General features: G+C 32.3%; 2 protein-coding genes across 8 annotated transcripts; both read left to right on the top strand.

Annotated features, from left to right (window-relative positions):
- The first annotated feature begins 316 nt into the window (after window positions 1-316).
- Window positions 317-9,064, top strand: LOC129302271 (uncharacterized). Of its 7 annotated transcripts, none has more exons than XM_054941027.1 (12): window positions 317-1,675; window positions 2,275-2,481; window positions 3,057-3,167; window positions 3,613-3,695; window positions 3,781-3,850; window positions 3,929-3,995; window positions 4,086-4,222; window positions 5,741-5,832; window positions 5,954-6,020; window positions 6,761-6,913; window positions 8,221-8,482; window positions 8,763-9,064. In XM_054941027.1, exons 1-11 carry the CDS (start codon window positions 425-427, stop codon window positions 8,233-8,235), a joined length of 2,253 nt encoding a protein of 750 aa, XP_054797002.1. In that variant the 5' UTR covers window positions 317-424; the 3' UTR covers window positions 8,236-8,482; window positions 8,763-9,064. The 7 variants fall into 7 exon arrangements, with proteins under 7 accessions (XP_054797002.1, XP_054797003.1, XP_054797005.1 ...); XM_054941028.1 differs by having other exon boundaries at window positions 3,784-3,850; XM_054941030.1 differs by lacking the exon at window positions 3,057-3,167.
- Window positions 9,065-9,674: 610 nt separating this feature from the next.
- LOC129303686 (uncharacterized) lies at window positions 9,675-13,814 on the top strand. The gene is made up of 3 exons (XM_054943162.1): window positions 9,675-10,195; window positions 12,442-12,679; window positions 13,349-13,814. Exons 1-3 carry the CDS (start codon window positions 9,887-9,889, stop codon window positions 13,495-13,497), a joined length of 696 nt encoding a protein of 231 aa, XP_054799137.1. The 5' UTR covers window positions 9,675-9,886; the 3' UTR covers window positions 13,498-13,814.
- Window positions 13,815-20,868: the final 7,054 nt, after the last annotated feature.

A 20,868-nucleotide genomic window follows, 5' to 3' on the forward strand; every position in this document is an offset into this window, starting at 1 on the left:
ATAAAAATATATTATTAATTTAAAAATAAATAATTATTTTTTAAAAGATAAATTCAGTTAAAAAAATAGAGGGAGTAATAATTATCGCATTTTATACTACTCATTCGAGATTTGAGATTTGCATATTTTTAAATATTTATTTTTTGTCATTGAAAAAAAAAAAAGGCTAATCCCACTTCAGATGCGAAAAAACGTTTTTTTTTTTTTTTAAGAGAGTGAAAAAACATTGCTTTAACCTCCAGCCGCCATTCTATGTTTTCTAATTATAATAATCACAATATTTCATGTTCGCGTCTCATGTTTACGTGAAGCCACACTGACACTCTGAACCCCAACCCTTATATTCTCCGTTCCTCTCGAAACCAAAATCCATCCTCTACCTTCCTCCCATTCGGCATCACAGCCTTGCGACGTTGCTGTGACGATGATGGAGTCTGAATTTTCTACCCAATTGCAGTCACAGGTCTTCCAGATTCTTAGCTCAAACGACAATGACCCCATGGAGGTTGTCTTCTCCCATTTCTTCTCTCCTGACCAATCCCAAAAGTCCCAGGCTCTCCTGTTCCTCGAATGCTCCAAGAAATTCTACCCCGATTTGCTATTCATCAAGCTCTGCTTCCTCGTACGATGTGGTCCCAATGTCGACACCCGCTCCAACTCCATTCGGATTCTTCGATTCCTTCGAGTTTGCGACCTCTGGCCTAAATTGCGGGAAACGGCGAAGTCTACCCTGAAAGGTCATTTGCTTGCGTATCTCAATGAAGAGAATTCAATGCTGGTTTTGAGGATGTTCTGTGCTGTGGTGGCTGAAACGGTGTGTGAGATTTATAATGGTGGCAACCAATGGCCAGAGCTTCTTGAATTTCTTTTAACGTCTCTTGGAAAGACGAGCAATGACAGGTTTCAGGAAATTGCCCTTTTGGTTTTAGCGAATTTTCCAAGGGATTTCCGGTCGGTTATCTGTGATGTTCTGAAGGATAGTGTTCAGGTTCTTCATTCGTCGTTCTTGGATGGGTTGGCTTCGGCGAGCCCTGATGTTCAAGTTGCTTCTTTTGGGGCTGTTGTGACATTAATGCCTTTATTTTCTGAACCTTCGAATCCAGGGTTGTTTCATGACCTTCTGAGGGCAATGATGGTCGGGATCTTTACTCTGTTGAGAAGCTCTCAAGATAGCTATGCTTTCATGGCTTTCAAGGAGTTGATAACATTGGTGTCAGAAGGGCATCAATTACTGAAGCCATACATTAGTGATATGGTTTTAGACATGCTGCAAATTGCAGAGAACTCAGCATTGAATGAGGAGATGCATTGTTATGCCCTTAGATTAGTAATCATCTTGACAGAAAGAAAAGATTTTAAACACATAATATTAAGTCTGCCTTATCAGACTATGGTTAGGATCTTCTTTGTCCCCATGAAAATGCTACTCTGTGTTAAAGAAGATATGAAAGGTAATGAATTGAAAGGTGAAGAGTATGGAAGTACTGAGAAGACTAATGTCTACAACTTTGGATTAGGATGCTTGTATCATCTTTCAGTCACCCTGGGGGAGAATAAAGTTCTTTCTATTACTTCAGAACTGTTGCCACTTTACTTGGAATCTCCAGAATGGCAGAAGCGTCATGCAGGAATTACATTCCTTGCTTTAATTGCCAAAGCGTTCTCATTTGAAACGGTGAACTGATAACTCTCAAGTCCTTCGATTAATTGTACTGAATGGTTGTGCTGACAGATAGTAAAATAGGTGAACTATGGAAAATGCAATTGGACAAAAGATGCAGGGCAGTAACAACTACTTTTTATTCTTGGTTTCTGTGTATAGCCAAGGATGTACCTATTAGATCCTTGGAAAACAAGGATTCTACCCTACCACATGAAACAAAAGACTGGTTAATGAAAAATAACGAAAAAAATCACCATTGGAAAGATAATTTGCTTCCTGAAGAGACCCAGAATAAACTAAAAAAGTGAGAAAATTGAAGCCTTAACCATAATGCATTCCCAGTGAGCTTCATCAAGTCAAATCTGATTTAATTCTAGCCTGAAAGAGATGGTTGGCATGTATCCCACTTCTTAGAAAATGATATCATACACACCTGCAGTTTGGCATCAATTACAGCTTACTCATATTTCCCTTTCAATTTAGTCATTTAGTCTATGGTCCTTCCACACTTGGTTGTAAAATTTTGTAGGTCGTTCATGCTGGTTTGGTTTTACTTTCTGGTGGTGGCTTCATCTCACTGTCTAACATAGAATAATGTGCTTACATTCCAGATGGAGTATATGGACGATTCTCTGGAGATAGTGCTTGAGAAAATTATGAAATTATTTCAAGACTCCCAATTTCAAGTTCGGTTGGCAGCTTTCAACTTTATGGTGATACCTACAATTTTTATCCAAATGTTGCAACTGTTTTATCATTCTAGGCTTTTGCCTGCATTTGTCACGGCACTTGACACTGAACAGAATGACACAGTAAAGGTGCGAGAGATGTGATTTTCTGTGTGTGTGTGTGTGTGTGTGTGTAGATGATTGCAGGGTCAACAACTAAGATGTCGTTTGAATGGATTGATTTTAATTAATTTATATTCATTTCTTCTAGATCTTGGCATATTATTAATAGTGAAGATCTTGAACTAATGAGTATTTTGTGGCGAGACAGCCATAACTAAATGGACTTTTCATCACTATCAGTTGAGGTGTGCACCCTCCAACTTATGGTATAATTCTTGACATAACTAAACTGATGTATCATTACAACTGCTTTGGCACAACAAATCTCGACACAACTACAGCTTCTTGCTTTTTTAGTTAGACTGTCTAGTTCTCCTTGTCCAGTTCAACTTTTCTCCGTGCTTTTGAATTATTGGAATGTGTGTGAAAATTATTTTTCTCATCTAATTCATTCTTACTCTTGCTGTGAAATTTTTATGCAAGCAGCCATTCTCCATTCCTTTCATTTTCACTCCTACACCAAGTGCGACATTGTTATTACATGTACCACTTCATTATAGATTTTTTATTATTACAATTATAATTTTATATTTCTTTAATAGGAACACGCTGCTTCTGCAATGCTATACTTCCTAAAGAACACTCTTCCAGATAGCTTTTTCTGGTATCCGGACTCGGATACTGTAATAAGGAAATTGCTGGTATTGTTGCAGGTAGAAAGCTATACTTCTATGGGATTCTGCATTCCCGCCTTTGAAGATGCGTCATAAATGCAATCTTTTATCCCGCATAGCATTAAGAAGTAATAAATTTTTACCCAGAAGATCTGGGTGTAGCTAAACAAAATTGTGCAAGTGAAAGGTTCAGAGTTTCGTAGAACACATAGGCCCATGACTTCCGTATCATGCAGGAATTCTTTCGGAGCCACAATGTTTTGCTTCTTGGGAAAATCCTCTTATTTGCTTATCCCGGACTTCAGTTTCCATGGACAAGTTACTGCATGTTCTTTTAACCTTAAATTAGCACCAATCTTGTTATTCCTCAATTTTCTTTTTTAAGAAAATCCAAATGAATTTTTTTCCTAAAGTTAGTCTATACTAATACAGTCTCCATCTCTGTGGTCCTTTAATTTGATTCTTCCCAGCTTTCTGCACGCAGGGTGATGTGACTCCTAAACAAAAAAGTATTCTTTTGTCAACTGTTAACATTGTTGCAGAGCGGTGTGCTACAATGGCTCTAAAGTAATGTTTTCGATCTTTCATACGCTTTTCTTGCCTGTTTAATTCATGAATAGATGAAATGATGTCACTTTTCTTGTTTTCTCAGCAGGTACTATGTTAATTATCTTCCGATCTTACTAGAAGCGTGCAGTGACGAGAATTCTGAAGTTAAAGAGGTTTCCTGTCTCCCCCTTTCTCGGTTTTATTTTTGTGGAATTTATTTCATTTGCAGATATTTCATATGAAATTTTCAGGAGGCAACACGGGGAATTCGAATTTTGGCGGAGTCTGGATCACTGCAATTCAAGCCTTTCATCAATGGTATCTTTTTATATATATTTTTTTCAACTTAAAATATTGTTAAGAACTTCATCTTCGTTCTTAAGGTTTATATCCACATCTCTTCTTCAGGGATACTGTCTAAACTCAGCATTTTGATGCAACATCCAAACCAACCACTTCTGGAGAATGCAAAAGCAAATGATATTGCAGTCTCTGCTCTAGGAAGAATCTGTATATGCCACCGTGACAGCATTGATGCTTCAAAAGTAACACATACACACACATATATATATTTTCCTTCTATCAACATTTTCTGGCAGGAGAAACTTTGGTTTTTGTTATTGATTGATAAGAAACATCACATTTATATTAATGCATGTTGATTTTGAATGAGGTTTCAGTTTTTCTTTTTTATCTTTCTTCATGCGCGACATGAAGTATATCTTTGTATGTCCGCAGTACTTTTCTTCCAGTTAAAAGTCTTGACTTTTCAAATGCAAATGTGTTAGGTTCTTCTATTTTTATGACTGTCTTGACATGCATTAATGTGCTTGGCATTTTTAATTATTTTTCAAGTTGTCTTATTTAATAGCTGCTAACCAGTGAATCAAAAGGAAAAATTTAAGGCCCTTAAGTGTAGCTTTTAAGCATTAGTACCTGTGAAATAAGAAAATATAGAAACGCAGAAGTCTGAAGTTTAGTGACCCAAATAACAAATTTAAAATCTTATCTTAAAAACAAATAACCCAATTACCCAAGCAACTGACATGAATTTCACCATTCTTTTTCCAATGGATGAAATAGTACAACAGGAACAAAGAAAAGACAAAGAACTTAATTTTGATGTTCAATAAGAAATTCGTCTAGCCACTAATGTTTCAGCTTCCGTCATCTGAGCTAAGGAATATGTGTGCAAAAACTAGAAACTTGACTTTGCCCAGTGACATATTGCTTCCCCTTGTAAGTGAAGTATATGATATGTATGTCAAATTTAATGGTTCAGATATGAAATTTTGTTGTTCTAACTAATCTTGAAACTGCATTCACCGATATATATACTTAAGTCACTTTGCACATAGCTGTTTTCCAGATTTTAGGACGTGAGCTGGAGGTCTCATTCTTTTTGACATTAGTATAGAGTTTCTGAAGTAGAAGTTGTCCGTCAGAGATTGAATGCAGTCACATCGCACTCTTCAGATTCTGTAGCATGAATGAAATAAAATTTATAAGGGAGAGTCTATATAAATTTATACATGGTTCCTAGTGCTGGCATTATTAGAAAAAAGGGAGGGGGGAGGGGAGGGAGAGAAAGAGCTACAAGTAGTTCACTATCAACCAATTTCACTAATATGTTTACAGCATGCAGAACCAAGGATCTTGCTATCAAGAAAGAAGTTAGGAATTACATAAAAATATTAGCTGACTTCATCTATAACATCGTGTGATCATAAGTTTAAGTGAGTATCAACTTAATATTAGAGACTCTATGACTAAGTAGATCGGAATTCTGTCCTTGTTGACTCCAACTGCTCAAAATGAACTGAAACTACATCGCATGGTAAGTTAGGAAATCATTTCTTTGTCCATGTTTCAAGTCTTAAGCATTTTCATGTCAAGGGGTGTTTTATGGATTATAATAAAATTATTTGTTACTCTTCACCAAAACTTGCAATTTGAAGTGGTCTTTGAAAACAGTATACATGATCAACTTATGCTGCTTTTTCTCTAGGTGAGATAACCGAGTGATAAAGAAAAGGTTTGACCCCATTTGCATAAATCTGCAGCTTGTTCCTGTCTGGTTAAGCCTCCTGCCCCTTAAAAATGATTTGAGTGAGGCCAAGATTATGCATGAACAGCTCTGTTTAATGGTTTCAAGGTGAGAAAACAGTACACCCCATTAGAAGAATCTTTTATGAAAATAATAATTAATCAATAAAAAAATAAATAGTTTTCAATGCTGCAGTAATTGATTAATTGAGTTTGTTATTATATTTCAGGTCAGATAACGATCTTTTTGGCCCAGGAAATCAAAATCTTGTCAAGATCATTGCAGTATTTGTTGAGGTGAGTTGACAGCGTTTTTCATCTTCTACTCTCAAACCGAACCCTTGTCACCCTTACAAACAAGAGCTAAGATACATGTTAGACTGAAATGGATATACCAAGACATAAATAATATCCAAATGAGTTCAAATGCAGATGAAACGTTATCTTCAGATATTGCCAAGTTTTAATCTACTACAATTTTGTCCTCTTTATAATAGCAATGTTAATCTCTCAAAGATGATATATTTGTGTCTTAAGAACTTAGCAGCTTGTAGAAAACTGAGCTTGTAGACTGTTATTTATAGCAAAAATGGGAGAGACATTCTCCTATCAAAGATGTCTCGTGGAAAACAAAAATGGCAAGGTAGATTCAGATATGTAAACTCTGACTGTCTGAGTCCAGGTTTCTTCTTCTAAAGATATGGTGCAGTTAGAAGATCACTTGTGACAAATCTTGACCACTCGGCATGCATGAATAAGATGAAGCGAACTTTTTTCTTGTTCCATTGGTTCATCTTTGCTATTCTAATATACATTCAGGGAATTTAATATTCGTCCAGTGGATTAGAAAATGTCGGTTTTGCTCTCAATACAATGAATTTCACCTCTATATTTCCTGATGACAGAGCCACATGAAGGAAGACTAATTAATTTTTTTAAGACTATGACACTGGACGTGCCAATTGCTAAGACTAGATTTCTCTTCCTCTTATTGTAACTTTGTTCCTTTTTATACTGTAAGATATGTTTTGTGTCAGGTTATTGATAAGGGAAACAGATTAGCTACACCAGAAACTGTCAAGAAGATGAGTCATTTGCTGAGGGAGTTTGGAATGGCCATTCCTCGCAGTTCTTGGGACTTGATGTTGTTATCATTGAATGCCCAACAACAGCAATTGTTGTTGTCCATGGTATCATCTTAGGATTATTCATCTTGATGAGTGGTATTTTGAATATCTGACAGGTTTAGCGCACTTGTATGCAATTTAACAAGTGTTATCCAAATTACTGCAATGTCATAGAATGATATCATGATATGAGATAATTCCATGAAAATCATATGGGATTTCATATCATACCATTTTTAACTCTCTTTTTTTTTAAAAAATTAAATTGTATCATTTCTATGACATTTACAGTTGTCATGCCAAACCTGACATCTGATATCCAGTGTAATGACGGTATTCAAAATGCCTTAGCAAGTGAGAATGAGATACAAGTGTATCCAACGCTACCTAGTATTCATATATTTTTTTAAAGAGAATAATTGAAGAGAAGAGATACATCACCACTCTTGAGGCATAAGAGTGTTTCTAGTATTTGAGGCATATTCTTGCACAGTGTAACTGTTTGTACATATTGGCATACATACTGATTAATAAGATGGTTTGGTCATTGATACAAGAGGGAAAGAATGGATTGTTCATTGCTGAATTTGTTAGAAAATCTCCAAACAAATAATGTTTTGGAAATAAGTTGGCTTGGTTTATTATATTTTTCTTTAGCTTCTTTTCTATTGCTTGAGTAAGAATTTGCAAACCGTGATGTAATATTTATTTTTACATTCATACAAATTCAAATTTCAAATCTTATACTTAAACAACAGTAACTATTTCTTCTAAAATCAATGCTTGTAAGTAAAATAATTTATTTTCAGAACTTAAAAAGAGAGTTTACTTTTTACTCCCTCCAATTTAAAATACAGGTTCTTTTTTTTAAAAAAAAATTGTTTCATCTTGCATGTTATTAATATGTAATTTAAATTCTAAATTATAATTTTAGAAGCAATTTAAACTGTATGCTAATAATTGATACTCCCTTCGGTCTCATTTATAAGTTCAATTTTAGAAGGTGTATTTGATCTCATTTATAAGTCACGGTATGTCTTTTTAGATAATATTTGAGAGATATTTTCAAAATTATCCTTCATGAGAGAGAAAAAGTAACAGGACATTACTTTTTAGATTTGTTATATAGGGGCATGTTTGAAATTTTACTTATTTTTATTTCTTATACTTTTATTGTATTGGTATTGATGAGGTTGATAGAAATAACTTATAAATAAGATCGGATGGAGTATATTTTAAATTTTAGACAATTAATATGGGGACAATCATCTCACCCACTATTAACTCAGACTCTGAGTAAACGTCCGTTCGTTGGGCCCAGATGCGCAGGTGACGTGGATTTTTCTTTTGTTTTTTTTTTTTTGCTACAGATCACGATTTCTTAGGTGCAGCGGCGCCAACTCGGCCTTCGAGAAGGAGACGAACCCACACTCCCTGCTCAGATACGAATCGGCGGGAGGGTTTATATACGCCGGCGGTAATCCATCCTTCTGTGGTGACCCATTCTAATGTCCGCAAGGAATTTGATGGCCATTGCTTCGAAGGGTCCTGTTACCAAAACCCTTTTTGATGGCCATTCGACCCCTTTCGGCTGCAATCATTTCTTCAACGAGGTTCGATCGTTGGTTGAAGGTCATTTCCTGCTCTTTCTTTTCTTCTAACTCCATCTCTTGTAGCTGAATTAAACCCTTACTAAGAACGGAGTTTTGGATCTTTATATATATATATATATATATATATATTTAATTGCCAGAAACTTCTCGGAATCTTTTGGGGTATTTCACGAGGATATGACTATTATAGTAGGGATGTGGTCTTCGTTTTTCAGAGCTTATGAAAATGTCTTCTTGCGGGTATGTGTATCTGTTGAGATAAGTGAGTGCTTCATTTTTGGATTTGTTAATTTCTCCAGTAATGAATCTGCAAGTTCAGCTATTTCTACAATGGAGGGGCTTTCAGTATGAGAGAGACCGGTCTTGGCGGGAAGGCATTGCGTCTTCATGGTGGAGATCTGGTGGTAGCACAGTAGCAGAATCAGACTGGAAGATAGCTCCAGTGTGAAAATATAATTACCAATATGCCCATTTGACTATGTTGACTTGCATACTTGGCATGCCAATTTGGCAATGTCAACTCAAAACAAATTAACTGCCGGATTGTTTCTAATTTGATTGTTTAAGGATTAAAATATACAAAAAATAAGTTTAGATTCAAATTGCTGCCTATAATTTAAATTTAGGATGCAAATTACTATCTAACCCTTCTTTTAAATATAATATTCATTGATACTTATATGTTTATTTATAACCTGTTTTTTTGATCGAATCTTTATTTATAATCTCAATATATTATTTATGAGAACAATTATTCCCTTAGTTTTTATTAATCATAAAATGAATTAAAGATAAATAATAAATTACATTTTTTTAATATGTTTACACATAGCTTAAAAGACCTATAATTTTGAAATGGAATCAATATCTAATTTAATCTTCAAATAAAAATACAGTTAAGATTTTTTTTTTGTTTTCTAATATATCATATTGAATAAAAACGTGTAAGATTTTCATCAAGAAAATAATTATCTTCCCACTATCCCAAAAGGTTTGAAAATATACATAGTATTAAAAAAATGAATTTAATAAACATAAAAAAAGAAATGATATTTTGAAAAAATAATAATATAAAAACATCAATAAATATTACTGTTTTAAATTTTACAAAATATAAAACAAAATAATTTTTTTTATTGTTTACACTTTAAAGTATCCTTCTATCGAATTTAGTCTGAAAAAGAGGAAATATGAAATTTGAGAAGAATTTGCTTGAACGATTGGTTGCCACGAAATCAGATGATAGCCCACGTGTATAGCAGAATGAGGCCGTAGTGAGTCCTGACTAAATTCAGCCGAGGACACGCCTGCGTTGTCCCTAATTGCATTTGCATGTTATTTCTCTCTTCTTCATCTTCATATTTCATCTTCCTTTCCAAATTCTTACTGTTATTCCATTTCCATCTCCAACAAACTACTCAAAATGGCGGAGTCCTGTGAAACTGTTGACCCCAAGCCCAACGGAGCATATGTCGAAATCGCCGGAGAGAAAGACATCGATGGCGCCTTTCAGTCCACAAAGGAGAGGGAGACCTTGTACGAGATTCTTCACCATATGGGTTCCGCGATTTTGGTTGCTCATAAGGGCAACAGTGCACCTCTACTGCAGCGGATCAAGACTTCCGTATCTCAGTACGCTCCTCGCATTCCTGAAGCTTCTAGAAACACCGGTCAGGATGTTCTTCTCTGGACTCGTCGAGGCAGCCCTCTCCGGGCTCTCCTTGTCATCTCGGTGAGTATTGCTGGTCGCTTCTGTGTTGTACATCACAAATTTCGCAGTGCATTGTGAATGTGATATTTTAAATTGAATCTTGTTTGCGCATGTGGTGGACTCCGTGAATCTTAAGCGAATGCCTTGTCGGATTTTATAATGAATTTGATTCGATGTACGTTTGGATGTGAAGCTTGCGATTTAGGGGGATTTTCGGTTTATCAATTTGTTGTTCTCACAACAATTTGTGCTTGCATAATGCAAGCATAGCAACAACTGAGGAAGCCACTAGATGTTCTTTACAGTGTTACATGTTCTAGTAAAATCGCTTATGGCCGTCTATACCGCCTCAAGCTTTGGGGATCAAATATTCAAATTGTTCTTGACAAACCAGTGAGGGATTTGGGTCCCGTGCCAATAATATGGTCCCGATCGTCCATGATATGTTCAATTTCATGTGGATTACCAGATATTGATCGTACAACTTTTGCTGGATTATAATAAACTATAAGTCTAAACATTTTTGGCTTTTGATCCTTGCCACCCTATGTTTTCTGATTTTTCAGAATCCTTCTTCGGTATTGTTTCATTTTTATTCTGTTGGTAGCCGTTGGGTGGCAATTTGATTATTCTTATTCCTTTTCTTTCATCTATTATTTTCTTCACACGTGGGATTGAGCCTTCTCATCTGTTGCTCTTCTTTGACCAAAGGCCAAAATCTCTTGCAGTTTGAATTTCATAGGCTTATCCTTGTGCAATGAATACCACATCTTAGTCATTTAAAGCTGATGAAGAGATATGTTCTTTAGGAAAGATACTCCTGGCTAATTGTTTTTCTAAGGACCGATAAGCATGTCTACCCCGTTCTCAAGTTGCCAAAGTGAGTGAGAGTTTTGAAGATGCAAATGCAATTTTATTTTCATTTATTCACAAACCTTCTTTTCCCACCCCGCAGCTTACACTCTCGAGAGAAAAAAGAATGTTATTTGATTGGCAATGCAGTTCCAATTAGATTTGAAGTTTGATAACTGTGCTACATTGTAATATCTAAATGCTAGAAGTCTTATCTTCAGCACCCTTTTTGAAACCCTTGGAAAGGTTTGTCTGATTATTTTTTCTGTATGTTTCATTTCCAAGCCTTATATGATGTGATGCTGCGCTTCCAGATGTTGATTCATCCATGGGATGTTACCATCCATTTTATTATTAACATCTTTTGATATTTTAAATTTCAATTTTTGGTTGGCTCATTGAACAGTCATCCAGAGTAAATTGAATAGGAACTTTCCTTAAGTACATGGGTACTTAATGCATGATTTGTGCGTGTGTGTGATTTTACCATATTACCTATGACAATGTAGACCTTAGGACGTCTCAATTGCCTCCATGCAATTTCAAAGTCAAACATCATCTTGCTTATCCTATACTTTATTGCCACAAAACGAACTATTCCCCATGTAGGATTGCTGCACTATGCTTCTCTGTTGCCTGTAAGTTGTTTGTTTTAGTCAAACGATGAAGGATTTTCATGTAAAATTTTGAGAACAAGAATTCATGTTATTGCCGTAAGCTGTGCAAACCAATTTGTCTGCCTGTCTATTCTATAAAGAAGTACAGAGTTTGTGCTAATATTCATTTTGTACTTGGGGTTTACTGATGGAGACTAAGACTACGACTCATAAATAGAATAGGTCATCTGGCACTTTCATTGTTTGGGTGTTCCTTTAAGAAGCTGACATAAGGATGGCACATTCCACAACAGAGGTAATATATCGGACATTGACATGGTAGGTTATACATAAAGTTGAAAGTGTCTTGAAATGGTTTCAACTTTTTCCTCAAAAATAAATTTACAGTTAAGTTTCAAAACTTGTGGTCTTATTTTTTCTTTGTAAATAATAAGATTGATACTCGTAGAGGGATTACATTCCAACCATTCATATGCAAGGGGGAGTAGTTAATTGTTTCCTTTCCATGCTGGGTGACATGGAAAAATGTTTGGGTGTCAGTTTTGATGTCAACTGTTCTTAACCTTTAGTAATTACAATCTTGACATGATTATTTTCACTAGCTATGTAAGAGCAAGACAGATGAATACATAATTGCCTCTCTGAAAGGAGATTGTTTGGCAGCAAAATTTCCACCTTCCGTTCTTCTGTGAAGTTGTCATATCAAGAAAATATAGTTTGTTAATTTTATTTTTCTATTGCTTTGAATGTTGTATATCTCATTTGGTTTCTTATGATTTGCTTCCCTGTTTGTTGCAGGTTGGGACAATCACTCTTGTTTCCTTGACAGGGTTGTCTGTCTTTCTGCTTTTGGTTCTGGCGGCAACTTTCAATGCCATTGTTATTTCCCTTTTTGTGTCTTTGGCAGTAGCGGGAGGATTCTTGGCCCTTTTCTTCGCATCTGTAACAGCTATATATATTGGAGCATTATCGATAGCCATATTTGCTATTTGCGCTGCTTCATTCTGGGCAATTGTGGCTATACTCATAACTACAGGTAATAAGTTGTTTGATTGCCTCGATTCCTTCATAGTAATCTGATCTGGCGTTCTGGCTTAAACTTTTTAACTATTTCACGGCACATGTGCCTTTATGAATTTGTAACTCTAAATAGGAGTTTAAGTAAATGAATTTCAGCTGAACTGAATCAGAGATAGTGTTTTTCTATCAGTAGACCTGTAAGGTCAGTGACTGTGCTTGTTTATTGCCCTGCCCAATAAAGATAGATTTTAGTCTGCAAGACATGACAATTATCTAACGGACCAATGTCTACAATTTTGCATTAGTTTTCAATTATTCTAAGCACATGTGCTTGTAAAGTACGAGCTATCGAACTTTTTATAAGTATCAATAACTAATAAAGGTTGACTGGTTTGAATATTGATTGCTGCACATACCAGTTAAAACATCCATTACAGACCAGAATGTCCAGGGACTCTTCCTTGATGTCACTAACAAAATTACTAGGCATATGTGGGGACAGAAAATTGCCCATGAAGAAGTTTTCTGGCATCACCATACAACAGCATTGCAACAATATCTTCTTGCTTCCATTAGATAATGTTTTAAGTTTCCCCTGGTGGATTTGCTATAATGTTGCTTCCCTTTTGGGCTAACACTACAATGTTTCCTTTTCTAACTTGAAATATTGAAACTAATGAGTCAGGTTGGATTGGATTCTTCTGCACTTTGTGGTTGGCAACTAGAAAGAGCTTTGAACTGGCTAAACAATTCTTGACTGTGACTAGCACTGCCGTTGCAAATTATGCGGATGCTCGGCATCCCCTCAAGATGGAAAATTTGGACTCAGATTGAGGCTCATTATGCATAAAAGGTTTATGCACAACACCTATTTTGTATTGCTTCTGTTTGTGCATGCTTTTTGAGAAGACACCATTTCCAGTAGAAAATATAGTGTGGTGTGTTGTCCTATGTCCATACTCCTGGATCTTGCATGCCTATGATTTTGTTGTTTTATCACGAATGAACGAGAGATGGTAAGGTAGATTGATGTTGTGTGATCCAGTTGAATAAAATTGTGGGGCTTTCTTTCACTCAAGAAAAAATCCAGCTCACTGTTGTTGTATTTATTAATTTTATATTACATGAGTATATGCTGGTGTCGGTGTGTATTTGTTCCTTGAGGTTGATTAAATTTAATATTCTTAAAAAAAATATATTTCGAAAGTCAGATGGATTTAGTCAACACTACAATTTTGAGCTGAGTTTTTTTAGTTGGCTTGAAAAATTGCATGGAAGTAGTTTTTGTTAAGTTACTTCATGTTGTTGATGGAGAATTTTTTTTTTTTTAAAACTATACTTTGAAATTTAAAGGATTAATAAGAAATTTTGTGAAGTTAAGGGACCAAGAAGCATGATAACAATTTAGCAGAGTGAAAGTTTGCTTTTGATACTTAAGAAAGCCCAAATATCTTTCCTCACAAATTTTCTCTTTAAAAAAATAGAAAGCCCAAATCTTTGTTCTTTTTAAGTAAAAACGCCCAACAAGGCCCAAATCTTCTTTGACCACTTAATACAACATGGCATCTTATCTTTGTTCTTTGTTCTTTTTTTGTTTTTTTATGCAAGATTTTCTCTTTACTTTTTTTGTAGTAGAGCGTCAGTCTTGTAAACTGAAGGTCTGTAGTTCGATCCTGCATGGGGGCACTTAATTCTTTACTTTTTCCACCTAATAAGATAAAGGCTTGTTGTTGTTGTTGTTGTTATGCAAGATTTTTTCTTTGGTCTTTTTATTCTTGAAAGATTTATTGTTTTAATTAAATATTTTAAAATGCCATAAAACCATTCATGAGCAACAACAACAAAAAAAAAAAAAGTTTTCTATACGCTTTTGAGTCGTTTCATGACACTTTGAAATAAGAAAATATAGATGTAGGGAATTTTTATACGCTGACATTACATAACATATAATCTTCACAATATTCCTGTAACCTTTTATTCAAAAAGGAAAAGAAAATATATCAATCATGTGGTCAAGTAAAATATATGTACCTGCAATATATGTTTATTTTTTGCAATGTAGGTACAATACGTTAGGTACAATATGTATCTGTAAAATATATGTTGTTGGGATAACCTTTTCTTATTTCACATTCTCTCACTGAATAGGAGTCAGGAATGAACTCCTCATAAATTGTTTAGTTAAATTTTTTGCTGAGATTTAATTAAAAAAAATGTAACTACGTATAAAATTCATACATTTCTTTTATGCATTCATCATCTATTTTTCAAATTTATTTCCTCAAATGAAATACCTATATTCACTTTACACATTACAGCATATAGTGAATTAGCATCAACCAATTTCCAATTTTTGTTGCCCCTTTAAAGTTTTAAATTTATCTCATTTTAAAAAGTATGTAACATTTATTATGTTAAAAAATATAAAGCATTTTTTTTTGAAAGTATGGTGTTAAAAAATACTCACTCCTTCCTAAATTATAAGACTCTCTTTAAGATTTGACATCTTAAAATATAAAATACTTTAATAAAAATAAGATTTTATTAATAATGTTTTTTTAATATTCCACTTCTCATTATATTCTATTTCTTTAATATTCTTTCATAATGGAATATTAAATAAAAGATGTTTTTAAAATTTTAATTTTTTTAAAAAAATAAGTTACAAAATATATTTAATGAGCTTCATTAGCATATGTGATTCCGTTTAAAAGTGTCTTATAATTATTTGAGATAGGGGGAGTATAAGGCATTTTGGATATTTTAAAGTGTAATTAATGTCATTTTTCTAAAAGTAATCCTAATTAGATGTATAATTGATAAAGTTTTCCAATTGAAATACCCTATGAAATTTAGATAAATATGAAAACAGTATAATTTTAAAGATAATTAAGTAACTTATTGAAAATGTAATTCGATTAAAAATACCTTATAAATTATAATATTGAATTGAAGGGAAGTAATTTGAAGACATATAATGAGAATTTATGACTTTGATAGTCATAATATGTTTTATAAAACAACTAATTAGTGAGTGTGTGTGTGTGTGTAGAAAAGTCAAACAAAATTGAAAGAGAATCGTCTGTCCTTTCATTGCAAGGCTTGCGAAGGTGAAAACAAGGGTAAATTAAACAAGATTGCAGATTTTGTGCCCCTTCCATTTTGAAGGCAAACACATCACAAATTCTCTTGACGTTCTGTGTTCCCTCACACCATTCGCTGGTTTTATAATAGCTGATTTAATTGATATAACTAATTTTATGTTATTCATTTCACCTTTTCAAAAAAAATATTTGATCGCAGTCGTATTAAACAAATCAAACATCGTTGCTTACATTTGGGATTTGAAAATGATATTTTTGTACGTAGTAATGGAAATATGGTGTGCTCCTTGCTTTTTCTTATATTTAAACTTGATTGATGTCCAATTAAACAAAATAAAACAAATGCATATATGTGCATAAGTGTATCTTAAACTTCTGAAAACTAAAGTATTGAATGGAATAAAAAGTAAACACTGTACAAGCCCCTTTGAGGTTTCCTGTGAAATGATGCATGGAAAATTAATTATGAGTTATGAAGAAAACGTCAAACTCATATTAGAGCCATGGTTTGGGAAGGAATTGAACTTTATGATATGCAATTTCCATTGTTTCACTGTAGTTTCGTGGAAGAAAAAGTTATGAGACATTATATATTTTCTGTCCCTCTATAATTATATTCCATTTGTACTATCAGTCAATATATTTCATTCTTCTTTGTATATAAGGTATTTTTTAAAAGTTTATTTTGTCCTTAAGTAAAAAAAATATCATAATATTTTTAAGTAATTAAATAATTTTGCACTTGTCTTGAAAAAAGAAAAGAGATATTAATTATGTATTTTATCCAACATCGTCATGATATTAATTGACATTATTTGAGACAAAATTCAAAAATTACTTTGATTTAATGAAATTTTAATTAAATAACAAACTTTTATAAATATACATCATTCGATGAAAAATATCTTTACATATAATGATGGAGGGAATAAAATATTATAAAAAAAGTGTAGGAATTATGTACATAGTCCCTCTAATTCTATTTACAAGTAATCACTCCTAGCATTTTTATTAGAACAAAAAAAAAATCTTAAACATTATTAACTTAGTCTAAAAATTTAATAAGTTTTCAACTTTACTCTTATTAAATATACATACTTTAAAAAGTAAAAATTTCTACTACAATAATCAAAATAGAAATACTTTAGAAATAAAATATTCTAGTATTTGATAATATTCCCAACATTTAATAGAGACAAAAGAATAAAGTTGGATAACATAATAAGGTGTCATATACTTTCTCTCTCTATCCTAAAAATAGGACTAGGAGACTAGTTTATATGACCAAGAGTTGGTGATTGAAGCCAATGAATGGCAGCCATAACTATATACTCCCTCTATCTTAAATTATAAGATAATTTAAAATAAGATTATGCATATCAGTAAAACATAATAATGGCACTTTATAAATTAACTTTTTTAAGATAAAAGTATAAACTTCTAAAAATACTATTTATTTAATATAATTTTAAATTTACAACCATTTTGAATTATTCTCTAAAGGTAATATTGAAAGAAAATATTATTACTGAAATCTTATTTTATTAAATCATCTTATATTTTAAGATAATAAAATACTTCCAATGTCATCTTATAACTAAGGATGAAGGGAGTATAGTGGTTTCAAGGCGGTGAAATTTCTCAGGGAGAGAATGACTTATGAGGATGACTCTAAAATAGGGTATAGATATATAAATCTCTTGAAATGAGTTGATTGCTCTATATTCTCTAAATCTTGTTTACATTAAATTTTCTCACCAAATTATAATTGAACCTTTCCATTATAAGTAAAAAATAGTTGTCCCTACTAATTAAACTTATAGATGACATTAGTTATAATCAAAATTGTTTACTCGTTATTATAGTGAACTTGCCATTAGGCTCTCTAAGTTATTACTAATTTCTTTTAACTAAGAAAGCTCAATTGTCATTAGTAATAATCAAAGTAGTTGCCAGTGCTAAAATTGTAATTGTCTTTAATCATAATCGAAGTTGTCAATCATTATACGAAACAAGTCATTGAGCTTCAATGTAATAAATTTCAATTTATTGGCATATTAACCAATTAAAAATTAATGTAGCCAAAGGGAGGAGGATTATATTGTGTTTGGAACTCTACATCCATGTTAATTGTGAGCGAAGCTAGCTAATAGTTAGCATTAGAGTTGGCATATATAAATATGAGTTCCAATTGAACATTTTGTTTTGACTCTTAATATACTCACTCCGTCTTTATATATAAAATATTTTTAACTAAATTACACAAATTAATAAAAATTGATTATCTAGTTAAAAACACATTAACATTTTAATGTTGCTCTTAATTATTGTAAATAAAAAATGCATCTTCTTTTCTAAAGTAAATTAATGAAAGTAATTATTTTTTTAATTTAATAAGGATACAATGGTCCATTTATTAAAAAATATACTAACAATCTTTTATATTTAAAGATAAAAAAATTTAAAAAACCTCTTATATATAATGACAAATGAAGTAAGATTTTGTCTTCTTCATTTAATTGTTTTTCCCAAACTATCCTCATTAATTTCATAATTTTTCTCACTCCTTTTTGTCTGTCACATTCAATACTCTCTCTCTTCCCCCCTCTCCCCTCAAAGGTATTGGGGAAGTGACACATTTTTAACTCAATAACGACTAATAACTAATTTAACCAAAATTTAATTTCTCAATCTCCATGAATTAATTAATTAGGTCTTAATTTAAGATCAGAGAAAGTTATTAGAGAGTGACTCCTTAGCGGTTGGAGTTAGGGCTTTCACGGAGTGTCCCAAGGTCCTTGGCTTCAATTTGAAGTGATTATTTAACCACACCACACTTAGTGAAATTACGTATTCCTTCCATTTCAAATATAAGAAAAATTATTCTATGTTTTATTTCTTTATATTACAAGTAAAATTACAAATTTCAAGAAGTAGCAATGACATTTTTCTCAAATTATCCCTCATAAATAGATATTACTCCCTCCATTTTAAATTATAAGATACTTTTAAATAAATTTTTATATATTAATAAAGCTCATTAAATACACTTTACAATCTTACTTTTTCAAGATAAAAATATAAACTTTTAAAAATGTCCTTCATTTAATACTCTATTGGTGAAATAATATTGAAGAGAGAGAATATATGAGAAAGGTAATACTGAAAAGCTATCATTAATAAAACTTTATTTTTATCAAAGCGTCTTATATTTTGAAATGATGAATCTTCTCTTAAGTTATGTTTGGTTGGAGGAGAGGAGGAGGAGGGAGGAGAGGGAAAAAATTTTAAAATTTCCCCTCCCCTACAACCAAACAAACTCTAAAAGTGTCTTATAATTTGGGATGGAGTGAATACTATTGAATTATAGAAAAAGTAAATTAACATTAATTGCAAGGATATTTTAGTCTGAATATTTCAATTTTAGATATAATTATTAAGATTGATTAACTTAAATTATGTGAATTGATAAAATTTTCTTACATTTAGAGAGAGAGAGAGAGAGAGAGAGAGAGTACTACTTATATTCCTCAATTATTTAGTGTCGTAGATTTTCATAATAAATAAAGTTTCTCATCTAACTGTTTATTAAATACAATCCAAGTGAAAGACGGAATCAGAGATATTTTCAAGAGATGGACACACATGAGATAAGATGGGAGAGAAAAGCACTCCATGAAAAAGACAATTGATAGGATTTAATGCACTCTTGCTCAACTTCTCTTTCTTTTTTAACTTTCAACGACAACGGGTTTTCAAATTTTGAACTGAATTATCTCCATAAGTAATAAAACAAATTTTTCCAATGAAAATAAATATTAATTTTATGAGGGATAATTTAAAAAGAAAAAAGTGATAAAATGATTTTTGAAATTTATAGTTTTACTGATAAATAAAAACAAAAAGGCACATAATAGTTTTTTATATTCGAAAACATGCAAAGATAAATAGTGAAATCTATTTAAATAAATAGTTCGAGTGCTGTACAAATTAGCCACGAATTATCCACTTTAAAGCATCAACAACTATGTAAAGTGTATACTCCGGTCTTTTTACGATATATAGCGAATATTAATTAATTATTAATTATTAATAATTAATTACAACCATGCATATAACCATAGGCTTAATATTATTAATTTATTAAGTTTTGCTTATAAATAAAATATTTTTTCTCGATCCAGATAAACTTCTCTTGCCTTTTTGAATTGTTTAATTATTAATAATTAATTGAACATCTTTGAATATGCATGAACTCCGGTGAATGTACCCTACCTTTGAATCAAAAAATAGAGTATTGATAATTAATTCACATTTTATGGTTCTAAAAAATGTTAGTTGAAATCTTAATTTCTTAAAAAAAAATTTACATCTTTCCAATTTTAGCTTCATTAAGTACCTTATATAAGTACTTTAATAATAATAATTAAAATTTTAGTGCATCATTTTTTAAAAAAAGTAATAAATGAAAGTAATAATTGAAAAATAACTATAAAAGTTATCCAATATGTTACTATATTTTGGACTAAATAAAACTTTTAGAATACATTCTATATTATAGTATCGAGGGACTATATATAATTCTCTACCACAAATACAATTCTAGAACCCTATTACTTAGAACTCCACGTTGTCCGTACCTCATCATCATAAAAAATAATAGTTTTACACACAACGTATAGCATCTCAGTGTTTAAAACTCACCTCCTGATTAATCCAATGAGAACCCGTCAAAGCCACTGATTTTCTTTTCTTTTTTTGGATTACCAAAAGTTCAGGTGAGTTAGATTTTAAAAATTTATCAGAATTGATGTAAATCCTTAGGCTCAAAGAGCACTTGCAAAATACTTATTGATCATCCATCAATAATGACCTCACACCGGCAGTAGGATCCAATGACGTGTGAATTATAAGTTAAATTATTATCAACAGGACTAATTTTTGTTGGTAAAGCATGATTTTTAACTTAAAGCATCTCAACAATGACACATTAGTCTTCTTCGCAGATGATATATACAAAATATTACTTCGTTTCAAATTATTAGATACTTTTAGATGAAATCTGACATATCAATAAATCCTATTAAATACACTTAACAAC

Source organism: Prosopis cineraria, unplaced genomic scaffold (assembly GCF_029017545.1).
Source record: "Prosopis cineraria cultivar Desert tree isolate PC_DT_omini unplaced genomic scaffold, ASM2901754v1 PC2, whole genome shotgun sequence".
In the NCBI taxonomy this organism is placed as follows: domain Eukaryota; kingdom Viridiplantae; phylum Streptophyta; class Magnoliopsida; order Fabales; family Fabaceae; genus Prosopis; species Prosopis cineraria.

Excerpts from the sequence above, each read along its gene's own strand:
- LOC129302271 (XM_054941027.1), top strand. The coding sequence starts at position 425 with ATGATGGAGTCTGAATTTTCTACCCAATTGCAGTCACAGGTCTTCCAG. Across the intron at positions 3,168-3,612 it reads AATTGCTGGTATTGTTGCAG|GGTGATGTGACTCCTAAACA; the intron begins GTAGAAAGCTAT and ends TTCTGCACGCAG. Across the intron at positions 3,696-3,780 it reads TGTGCTACAATGGCTCTAAA|CAGGTACTATGTTAATTATC; the intron begins GTAATGTTTTCG and ends TTGTTTTCTCAG.
- LOC129303686 (XM_054943162.1), top strand. The coding sequence starts at position 9,887 with ATGGCGGAGTCCTGTGAAACTGTTGACCCCAAGCCCAACGGAGCATAT. Across the intron at positions 10,196-12,441 it reads GGGCTCTCCTTGTCATCTCG|GTTGGGACAATCACTCTTGT; the intron begins GTGAGTATTGCT and ends TGTTTGTTGCAG. Across the intron at positions 12,680-13,348 it reads GGCTATACTCATAACTACAG|GTTGGATTGGATTCTTCTGC; the intron begins GTAATAAGTTGT and ends CTAATGAGTCAG.